The sequence below is a fragment of the Trichechus manatus genome, unplaced genomic scaffold, assembly GCF_000243295.1.
Source record: "Trichechus manatus latirostris isolate Lorelei unplaced genomic scaffold, TriManLat1.0 scaffold00168, whole genome shotgun sequence".
In the NCBI taxonomy this organism is placed as follows: Eukaryota; Metazoa; Chordata; class Mammalia; order Sirenia; family Trichechidae; genus Trichechus; species Trichechus manatus.
This window is the reverse complement of record NW_004444104.1, coordinates 3,654,287-3,666,522: the sequence shown is the minus strand read 5'-3', so window position 1 is coordinate 3,666,522 and position 12,236 is coordinate 3,654,287. Positions and strand designations below refer to the sequence as shown.

The window sequence follows — 12,236 nt, the reverse complement described above, 5'->3', positions numbered from 1 at the left end:
AAAAAGTGCTGCAATGAACATTGATGTACAGGTTTCTGTTTGCATTCCTGCCTTCACTTCTTCTGGGTATATAGCTAGGATTGGGATTGCTGGGTCATAAGGTAGGTCTTTGTGCAACTTTTGAGGAACTGCCAAACTCTTTTCCACAGTGGCTGTACCATTTTACAATCCCACCAGTAATGAATGAGAGTTCCAGTTTCTCCACAACCTAGCCAACACTTGTTGTCCCTCCTTTTTTTTTTTTCATCATTGCTATTCTAATGGGGATGAGGTGATATCTCATTGTAGTTTTGTAAATGTTGATTTTGTATCCTGAAAACTTGCTGAACTGACTTAGTAGTTTTAGGGGTATTTTATAAATTCCGTGGGATATTCTATGTAAACAATCATGTCATCTGCAAATAAGGACAGTTTCATTTTTTTTTTTCTTCCTATCTGTTGTCTTTTATTTCTTTTTCTTTCCTTTTTGTGCTGGCTAGAACTTTCTGTACAATGTTGAATATGAGTCTTTCACCATTAAATATGTTGTTAGCGATAAGTTTTTTTGTAAATACTCTTTATCAAATTGAGGAAATTCCCCTTTGATCCCAGTTTGCTGAGAGCTTTTAATCATGAATTGGTGTTGGATTTTGTCAAATGCTTTTTTGGTGTCAAATGATAAGATCATATGATTTTTGTTGTTGGTGGTGTTTGTTTCTTTAGCTTGTTGTATGGTAAGTTACATTGATTGATTTTCAAATATGGAACCAGGTTTGCATCCCTGGAATAAACCCACTTGGCTGTGATATATAATTCTTTTTATACATTGATAGATTTGATTTGATAATATTTTGTTGAGAACTTTTACAGAATTGTGTGCAATTTTTAGTATAAACATGTTATATTTTAGTATAAGGACTTCTGCCATTACTTATAGAAGTGCATCGATAATTTTTAATATCAGTATTGTGTAGCATTTGAAACTTATAATTTATGAAGGAACAATTAGATGGCTCTCTGTAGCTATTCTCTAGCAGCTGAAGGTTCCCTCTTCTGTGTCTCTTCTTTTTAGCATATGGATATATTTAGGTCGACATTGATATAAAGCTTTCTTCTCTTTCAGCTTTGGTTCGCCTTTGTTAATGGATTTTCTGGGCAGATTCTATTTGATCGTTGGTGCATCAGCTTGTACAATGTGGTAAGCATCTTCCACCTATATCTGATAGCATGCAGAACTTCAGTGACATTCCTTGACTGTTTATGTCTGGGAAGTGTATCTAAGTCAATCATCTCTGTATATAGCAGGCAGCACACATACATCTTCAGGGCCTTTGTTGTTGCAACAAATCAGGCAGGAGTCAAACTCTCCACATGTGTTTTCAATCACAGCAGATCTTTCTAGAGCAACTACGTGAAATTTGTGCCCCATGTAGTTTGACAATATATCCGAAACCACTTCACTGTATGTCTGTGCAATGTTTTCATGCTTTTAAGCTAAGTGAAAATTGCTGAACTCTACCTAAACTCACTCCATTTAATAAATATAATTCTGATGTATCTGTTTGTATATATGTGTGAGCTTACAGTGTGTTTTGGTGTCCTTTTAAACTTCCTGGCAGAAAATAGGTTCTTGTGGAAGTATATTACCCTCTATAGTCTGTGTTTGTACTATATAGTGCATTTTGATCCCAAGTTCTAGCATCAATTCTTGCTTCCACTGTAATGGAATTTAAAATATATATATATACAATTTCATGCTATTATGTGACTCATTTTGAATTAAAAAACTGGGTGTAAATTTTAAAAAGTAAGGCTACGCAGCTTATTAGCCATGTTATCTTTCCATTTGTGTTTTGTTTTACTTTTGTTGTATTATTATTCTACTTTAAGGATTGGAAATTAGGGAAACCCAACATAAAAATTATGTTCTCAGAGACTGTAACACCAGCCCTCTCTTGCACTGTATTATCACAATCACAATATATTTTGTATGTTCTGTGCCCTAACCCCTAGAACTGTTTTATAGAAGCTTAAATTCTGAAACAGAAAGTACAGGTAGAAGTTACTGGACAGAAGTCAGTGAGTGTCCAATAGTATTAAAATGCCTGGTGCTATGACTATGCACAGTGTATATAGAGGACAATGCTAGACTGATTTGGTTAGAGTCCTGCACCAAAGAGGCTGAGGTCATCTACAGAGCTGCCTTTACCAGGCTTTTGGTCACAGATGATGATACCTATCAGTTTTCTTTAAAGTTTCATAATAGACTGGTGCAGAGAGTGGCAGAATCTCTCCTCTGTGTTAGAAAAATCACTATGAATGTATATGCTACAGATATTAATCAATAGAATCTAATTTTTTTATAAAGGGAAACACAGACACTGGCTTTTTTTTTTTTACTAGCAGTAAAGGGGGCCACAGTGGGAGACAATTATGGAACAACATAAGATAAAGTACGATGACTTATTAATATCCATTGACTTACTAAATCTCATTCTGTTACATGTACATTTTACAGATAGAAAATAACTGGCCCATGACATTTCAAGTAGTTACTGGCATTGCCAGAGATAGACTCTTTCTGCTTACTTGAAGGGCAGAGGGGGGAGGGGGTACAGAAATATACAGAAGCTCTGGAAATCTGCAGCAGGCTCCCCTTGAGCCTTTGGCTTAGGACTTATCTGTCTGTGCATGAGAAAAGTCTATCCAAAGCTTAGGAAAGAACCACCAGAAAGCAGTAGGCTGAAAAATTCTTGGAGATCTGAGAAGGCTCCAAGTTTGTATTGCCACTAGCCAGCGTGGAAAGAACTCCTATTACACAGGACATTGGGTAAATTCCTTCTACGAGGACAGAGCAGAACTGCTGTATAGAATTTCCAAAGAGCGCCTGGTAGATTCGAACTGTCAACCTTTTGGTTAGCAACCATAGCACTTAACCACTATGCCACCAGGTTTTCCACATTTTTAATAGTAAGTATAAATTAATCCCATAACAAAACGATCCTGGAGCCTTCCATAACAAAACTTAAAAGCAAGCCTCCAAAGGATTCAACTTATTTTCAAGTTATCTGCATGGCAGAACACAGCCACACCATATTTAATGACAAAGTCCAGCGCCCAACAACACAAAATTCACAGTGTTCAGCATTCAATAAAACCAAGTATGCAGAGAAACAGGAAAATAAGAGCTATAATCAGGTGAAAAAATAAATAAGAACAGACCCAGAAATTATGAAGATGATGAAATGAGTAGATAAGGATCTTAAAATAGCTGTTATAAATGTGATAAACATGGCCAGAGACATAAAGGAAAGCCTAGGTATAATGAAGAGAGAAATGGAAGATGCAGAAAAGAACCAAATGGAGCCTTGTGATATGAAAAATGCAATCTGTGAAATGAAAATTTTTCTAGAAAGGATTAAGACTAGATTAGAAACTTCATAAAAAGATTAGCAAATATAAATACATAGCAATAGAGAAGCGCAGAAAGAGACAGAGGAAAAAAAGAAAAAATGGACAGAGCCTCATTTCGCTCTGGGAAAATATCATGCATTCTACTGTTAATGTACTTAGCATTTCAAAAGAAAGATGTGGCAGAAAAATATATGGTTGAAAATGTCACATTTGATGAAAACTATACACCCACAGTTCTAAGAATCTCAACAAAGCCCAAGAAGAATAAACCTAAAAGAAAACCACCCACATGCTCCTTATAATCAAACTGCTGAAAATAGTGACCAGAAGAATAGTCTTTAAAGCAGCCTGAGAAGAAAGAAACATTACATACAGAAGACAAAGGTTAGAATAAAAGCAGACTTCTAATTGGAAATCATGCAGTCCAGAAGACAGTGGAGTTACATCTTTAAAGTTCTGAAAGAAAAAATCCATTATCCCAGAATTCTATATCCGGCAAAAATATCTTCCTGAATTTAAAGCCAAATAAAAACCTATTCAAACCAAGAAAACTGAGAGAAATCACCAGAAGATCTGCAATATCTGAAATGTTAAATTAAGTTCTTCAAGCAATAGAAAAAAATACCGGTAGTCCCCAACTTACAAAGTATTAGAGTTAAGAAGAACTGCACTTATGACTGTCTGCTTTTTTTTTTTTACACTTATCGTTAGATGTTGCAGTGCATAATTTGCTGATGTTATCATTCTCAGATGTTCACCGGCAGATGTTCAAAGATCAGATTTATACAGATACTGATAATAAAAGGCAATAATAATGAAAACTGAAAAAAAAAAAAGGTATTCGACTTACATCAGAACTGACTTAAGCTGGAATCATCGGAACTGAACTGTGTCGTAAGTCGAGGACTACCTGCGTATCAGGAAGAAATTATATTTACCCAAAGAAATGAAGAGCACAAAATACGTTAATTATATGGACAAATAAAAAAGACCTTTACCCCATTTCAGTCTCTTTAACAGATACTTGACTGTATAAAGCAATAATAATATTATGGGAGTTATAATTTATGTAGAATTAAAATGTATGATGACAAGAGTATAAAGAATGGGAAGGGGAAATTGAAGTACACTGTTATAAAGCTCTTGAATTTTATATGAAGTGATGTAATATTTGAATTTTTTGATACATTTCATGTTGATACTGTGAAGTTTAAAGGTCAACTAGAAACTAAAACAGAAAGGTATAGCTAATAAACCAATGTTGTTGATGTTGTTGGGTGCCATCGAGTCGCTTTCCACTCGTAGCAACCCCATGTACAACAAAATGAAACACTGCCTGGTCCTGCACCATTCTCATAATCATTGTTATGCTTGAGCCCATTGTTGCAGCCACTGTATCAATCCATCTCATTGAAGGTCTTCCTCTTTTTCGCTGACCCTCTGCTCTACCAAGCATGATGTCCTTCTCCAGGGACTGGTCCCTCCCGATAACATGTCCAAAGTATGTGAGATGAAATCTTGCCATCCTCTCTTCTGATGAGCATTCTGGCTGTACTTCTTCCAAAATCAATTTGTTCCTTCTTCTGGTAGTCCATGGTATAGTCAATATTCTTCACCAACTCCATAATTCAAAGATATCAATTCTTCTTCGGTGTTTCTTGTTTGTTGTCCACCTTTCACATGCATATGAGGCGACTGAAAACATTATGGCCTGGATCTGGTGCACCTTAGTTCTCAAGGTGACATCTTTGCTTTTCAACACTTTAAAGAGGTCTTTTGCAGCAGATTTGCCCAATGCTATGTGTCTTTTGATTTTTAACTGCTGCTTCCATGGGTATTGATTGTGGATCCCAGTAAAAGGAAATTCTTTGCAACTTCAGTATTTTCTTTGTGTCTCATGATGTTGCTTATTGGTCCAATTGTGAGCATTTTTTTTGCTTTCTTTAGGTTGAGGGGTAGTCCATAATGAAGGCTGTATTCTTTGACCTTCATCAGCAAGTGCTTCAAGTCCTCTTCGCTTTCAGCAAGCAAGACTGTGTCATCTGCATACTGCAGGTTGTTAATGAGTCTCCCTCCAATCTTGATGCCCCATTCTTCTTCATATAGTCCATCTTCTCAGATTATTTGCTCACCATACAGATAGAATAAGTATGGTGAAAGGATACAACCCTGATGCACACCTTTCCTGACTTAAACCACACAATATCCCCTTATTCTGTTGGAACGACTGCTTCTTGGTCTGCGTACAGGTTCCTCATGAGCACAATTAAGTGTTCTGGAATTCCCATTCTTCACAATGTTATCCATAATTTGTTATGATCCGCAGAGTCAAATGCCTTTGCATAGTCAATAAAACACAAGTAAACATCTTTCTGGTATTCTCTGTTTTCAGCTAAGATCCATCTGACATCAGCAATGATATCCCAATAGTGGAGATAAAAAGGAATTCTAAAAAAAAAATACTCAATTAATCCAAAAGAAGGAAGGAAACAAGGTAAAAGGGAAGAATAGATGCAACAAATAGAAAAAAATAGGAAGATGGTAGATTTAAACCCAACCATATTAATAATTACATTGAATACAAGGGGTGTAAACACTCCAATTAAAGGCAGATATTGTCAGATTGGATTAAATATTCAAGACCCAGTTATATAATATCTACAAGAAACCCACTTTAAATATAATGATACAGATATGTCAAAAGAAAAACATGGAAGAAGATTTCCCATGTAAATACTGATCAAAAGAAAGCTGGAGTGGCTAAATTAATAGCATAAATAGTAGACTTCAGAACAAGAAATATGACTAGGGATAAAGAGGAACAAGTCCGAATTATAAAGGGGTCAATTTATCAGGAACAAATTATAATCCTGAATATATAAGCATTTATTAAGATAGCTTATAAATACATGAAACAAAAACTTATATAATTGAATGGATATTAAGTTGGAGGTTTCAACACTCCTCTCCACAGTTGATAAAAACTGAAGATAAAAAATCAGAATAGATATACAAGATTTAGACAAAATTATGAACCAACTTGACCTAATTCACACTTATAGAAAAATCCGCCCCAAAACAGCAGAATATACATTCTTTTCAAGTGCGTAGACCACATGCTGGGCCATAAAACAAGTCTCAATAAATTCAAAATGAGTAAAAATCATACATAACATGTTCTCTGACCACATGAATTTAAATTAGAAATCAATAACAGTAATTGACTACATCTATGGAAAGAGACGATGGAGAAACTCAATATCAGCAGTCAGAGGCTGAATGCAGAACAGAGTACCAACTGCTCATATGCAAGTTCAAGATGAAGCTGAAGAAAATTAAAACAAGTCCACGAGAGCCAAAATATAACCTTGAGTATATCCCACCTGAATTTAGAAACCATCTTAAGAATAGATTTGACGCATTGAGACGTCAGGGACATTATACATGAAGAAAGCAAAAGGTTATTTAAAAGACAGGAAGGAAGTGAAAAGATCAAAATAGATGTCAGAAGAGACTCTGAAAGTTGCTCTGGAACGCAGAGTAGCTAAAGCCAAAGGAAGGAATGATAAAAGAGCTGAACAGAAGATTTCAAAGGGTGGCTCGAGAAAACAAAGTGAAGTATTATAACGAAATGTGCAAAGATCTGGAAATAGAAAACCAAAAGGGAAGAACGTGCTTGGCATTTCTCAAGCTGAAAGAACTGAAGAAAAAATTCAAGCCTCAAGTTGCAATACTGAAGAGTTCTACAGGGAAAATATTAAAGGACACAGGAAGCATCAAAAGAAGATAGAAGGAATACACAGAGTCACTGTACTAAAAAGAATTGGTTGATGTTCAACCATTTCAGGAGGTACCATGTGATCAAGAACTGATGGTATTGAGGGAAGAAGTCCAAGCTGCACTGAAGGCATTGGTGAAAAACAAGGCTCCAGGAATTGACAGAATACCAACTGAGGTGTTTCAACAAACGAATGCAGCACTGGAAATGCTTACTCATCTATGCCAAGAAATTTGTAAGACAGCTACCTGCACAACCAACTGGAAGAGATCTACATTTGTGCTCATTCCAAAGAAAGGTGATCCAACCGAATGTGGAAATTATCAAACAATGTCATTAATATCACATAAAAGTAAAATTTTGCTGAAGATCATGCAAAAGTGGTTGCAACAGTACATTGACAGGCAGGGAACTGCCAGAAATTCAAGCTGGATTCAGAAGAGGATGTGGAACAAGGGGTATCATTGCTGATGTCAGATGGATCTTGGCTGAAAGCAGAGAATACTAGAAAGATATTTACCTGTGTTTTATTGACTATGCAAAGGCATTTTACTGTGTGGATCGTAACAAATTATGGATAACATTGTGAAGAACAGGAATTCCAGAACACTTAATCGTGCTCATGAAGAACCTGTACATAGACCCAAGAGGCAGTCGTTCCAACAGAATAAGGGGATACTGTATGGTTTAAAGTCAAGAAAGATGTGCATCACAGTTGTATCCTTTCACCATACTTATTCAATCTGTATGCTGAGCAAAAAATACCAGAAGACAGACTATATGAAAAAGAAGACGGCATCAGGATCGGAGGAAAACTCATTAACAACTTGCGGTATGCTGATGACACAACCTTGCTTGCTGAAATCAAAAAGGACTTGCAGTACTTGCTGATGATCAAAGAATACAGCCTTCATTATGGATTACCCCTCAACCTAAAGAAAGTAAAAATCTTCACAACTGGACCAATAAGCAACATCATGACAAATGGAGAAAATGTTAAAGTTGTCAAGGATTTCATTTTACTTGTATCCACAATCACTGCCCATGAAAGCAGTAGTCAAGAACTCAAAAGACTACAGCCAGTCCCTGGAGAAGGACATCATGTTTGGTACAGGGTCAAAGAAAAAGAAGACCCTCAATGAGATGGATTGACACAGTGGCAGCAACAATGGGCTTCAACATAGCAATGATTATGGGGATGATGCAGGGCCAGGCAGTGTTTTGTTCTGTTGTATATGGGATCACTATGAGTCAGAACCAACTTAATAGCACCTAACAACAACAGTAATTGTGATAGTTAAGATTATGTGTCAGCTTGGCTTGGCTATGATTCTCAGTGATTTGGCAGATATTGTGTAATCATCTTCCATTTTGAGATCTGATGTGAGCAGACAATCAGTTAAAAGGGGGAGTTTCTTTGGGGGTGTGACCCGCATCCAATATATATGGATATTCTGGCAAAGCTCACTCTCTTTCGATCCTGCATCCAACTCATCATCTTCTGACCTCTGGTTCCTGGGACATGAACTAGCAGCCTGCCGCCTGACATGTACATCTTAAGTTTTACCAGCTCCTGCAGCCCTGTGAGCCAGCAGCCTGCCATCTGACCTGCCAATTTTGGGTTCATCAGCTCCTGCTACCACGTGAGTCAGGAGAATCTCCAGCCTGATGCCTGATCCATGGATTTGGGACTTGCCAGCCTCCACAACTGCATGAGCCATTGCTGTGTCTGAAGGATCCTTGTCTGAGATAGTGCCTGGGGCGGGTCCTAGGGCATTTCCCGGGGCATCGCCTGAGACAGCTGCCTTTCAAGACGTTACTGAATTCCTTAGCACCCATCCCCACCACCCATTTTTGCTTCTAGTCTTATAACTAGCCTTAAGTCCCAGAGAGCCCCAAGAAGTGAAGTACAAAGTGTGACCCAGGAGGAGGTATGCTACACTCCAAAACAACTGCTTGATTTTTCTAATATATACAAACAGAAAATTGAGTAATATGTATGGTAATGGCTATTAAGGGTGTGGGATAATGGTGCAAGGAACATAAAATTCAATCAGTCTGAGTTTATTGATATGGGCCCACTAAACACAGATTCTTCATTCAAGGTTTCAGCATGAGAAGTTAGAAAAGGATTTAATAGTTTCATTAAGTTGGTTCACTGAAGCATGGATGATACAGTAGCCTACTCTAAATCAAGTTGAAGTACCAGACCACCTTGCTATACTGTAGAAGAAGGTATCCAAAGACTTAGGGAAATTGGCATTTAGAGTGGATTTATCAGGTTGGACCCACAGACCCACCCATCGGGTGTCCAGAGGACATACCTTTTACCACAACAAAGAAACAAATTTGTGAAGGGAGCCCCAGCATCCTTGAAGACTGATGTGATTGCTATTTTATGTAACCCAGATTTGAAGTAGGAACTGCCCTAACTGATTTAAGACACCTAACTACAATTAGACCAATTGGACCCTGGGGTGGTAGGGACCAAGTTGTGGCACTTAATTGACAAAGACCAGGTAGGCTTGGTTACCGTAATTTGACAACAGAGTCAAAGCAGTAATCAGAATAGCCTGACTTGTATGGATATATGTCATTGGGTACTTAGTCACGGTGTCCCTAAGAGTGAAATAGATGGGAATCTAGTAAATATGTACTTGATCTGTACCAGTGGAAGAATTCTAGGCCCAGTGAACACCAGAATAGAGAGTCATGGTCCCTCAGTCAATTCCCGGACTTGAGCCAGTTTACAGACCCACAACCCCTTGAATGAAGTAGAGACCAGATCCCCTTGAGGAAAGACCCTGCTCACTTCCAAAAATTTATACTGTTAATCTTTCTCTCAGCTTTCCCCAAAGGGAGCTGATTGGTCGCTAACCCAAAGGTTGGATGTTAGAACCCACACAGTGACTTCATGGAAGAAAGGCCTGGCAAATTGTTTCTGTAAAGATTAAGGCCAAGAAAACCCTATGGAGCAGTTCTACTCTGTAACACATGGGGTTGCCATGAGTTGAGGGATGACTCATGGCAGCTAACAACAACAATACTATGTGCCTTTTACCGGCAAGTTTATAGGAGGGAGATAGATGTCCATGTTGTCAATAAATTGCCAATAAATTTTTGGCCAATATTATGCCTTTTCTGTAACTATCTAGATGCTCAATTTACTCATTTTGTGCTCATTAAACACAACAAAATAAAATGTTATAATTCATTGAATCCAAGATTGGATCTAGCAGAAAAACTAAGCCATGATTTGGTAGATTCATTTGAATCTATCTGACTCAATAGTTTAAGACTCCACCAGAAGTTGCAAAAATAGTTGATAAGACAGTTCTGTGTACCCTTCACCCTACTTCCCCCAATAGTCATAGTACATTGTCAAACCAGGAAATTCACGTTAGTAACTCAGGGAACAGATTAAAAGCTCATTTTAATAGGTTGTTGTTTTCTATATAGATTTTCACTTCACTGCCACCTTTTACTCTGGGAATTTTTGAACAGTGTTGCAGTCAGAAGAGCTTGCTCGAGTATCCACAACTCTACTCAATTTCTCAAGATGAGAAAATTTTTAATACGAAGGTAAACAGAAGTTTGTTTCAGGTCTTTCATCTCAAAGTGACTCCTTTCCTTCTGATGCTTTAGGAAAAATAATTTTAAATATACAAGGACTAAAGCCCTGTGCCTTCTTTCTTCCAGTTTATCTTATCCAAGGAATTGAGTTTCATTAATTTACCAATTGTCTATGGCTGATTTATTACAATAGCAGAGTTAAGCAGATGTAACAGAGATCATATGGCCCCCTAAAACTAAAACACTTACTATCTGGCCTTTTACAGAAAATGTTTGCTGAACCCTGGTTTACAGTATTCATCAAATTTAGGTTATTTTCAGCCATTATTTGTTCAAATATTTTTTCTGACCTGTGTTCTCCTCTTCTTTTGTACCTCCAGTTATACATATATTAAGTTGAGTGAAGTTGTCCAAAACCTCATTGAAGCTGAGTTTCTGTTAGTGATTTTTAAATTCTCCTTCCTGTCTATTTCATTTTGGGTAATTTTAATTGCTTTGTGTTCAAGTTTATTTCTGAAATATTTAATCAGGTGGATTTTTTTTTCTTCTGCAATATCTAATCTGCCACAAATCCCATTCAGTATATTTTTTATCTCACATATTGTAGTTTTTATCTCTAGCATTTCTATTTGGATAGTTTTTATATCTTCTTTGCTATGAGTTGGAATTGATTCGACAGCAACGGGTTTGGTGGTTTTGTTTTTTTTTTTGTGTGTGTGTGCCTCTCTTAACTTTCTGAACATACGGAATGCAGTTATAATAACTGTTTCAACAGTTATCCTTGCCTGCTAATTCTAACATCTGTGTCAGTTTGTGGTTGGATTTAATTGATTTATTTACCACCTCATTTTGAATTGTATTTTCCTGCTTCTTTGCATGCCTGATAATTCTTGATTGGATGCCTGACATTGTGAATTTTACATTGTTAAGTGCTGGAAATATTTGTATTCCTACAAATATTCTTTAGTTTTGTTCTAGGACACAAGCAAGTTAATTGGAAACAGTTTGATCCTTTTGGGTCTGGCTTTTAACCTTTGTTAGGCAGCAAAGGAGCGTTAAGTCTAGGGGTAATTATTCTCCATTATTGAGGTGAGAACTTTCTATGTACTCTACCCAGTGTCCCATGAATCTTTTTGTGGCATCAACTTTGCTTTTGAACCAGTTTCTTACGTTTTTTCCTGATTACTGCTTTACTCAAGGAAAATTCTGGGTCAGAGGCCAGATATGTTTTTTACACATCTTTTCTTCTCTAGTCCTTCATCTATAAGTCTTCCTGGGAAGCGTGAAAATAACTGGTGTATTTAGAATTGAAAGAACAAAGAATTTTGTTTTTATTGAACATTGTGCATGGTCTGTTCATAAAAAGCACAAGAATTTTTAAAAAAATATTTTGACCAGTGTCAGAAAGTAGATGTAAAGGATCAGAGAGTATCACATAAAATGTGGTAAGAAATTATACTTAAATTACTATAATTTAAATATGTAAAATATT

At 36.8% G+C, this 12,236-nt stretch overlaps 1 protein-coding gene across 1 annotated transcript in view; it reads left to right on the top strand.

Moving 5' to 3' along the window:
• LOC101349662 (phospholipid-transporting ATPase IB-like) overlaps window positions 1–12,236 on the top strand; it is a 188,367-nt gene that overhangs the window by 146,230 nt on the left and 29,901 nt on the right. Inside the window, exons 28-29 of the mRNA XM_023740918.1 lie at window positions 1,103–1,177; window positions 10,631–10,753. Coding sequence (XP_023596686.1) covers window positions 1,103–1,177; window positions 10,631–10,753 — 198 coding nt within the window. The remainder of the gene's footprint in view (window positions 1–1,102; window positions 1,178–10,630; window positions 10,754–12,236) is intronic.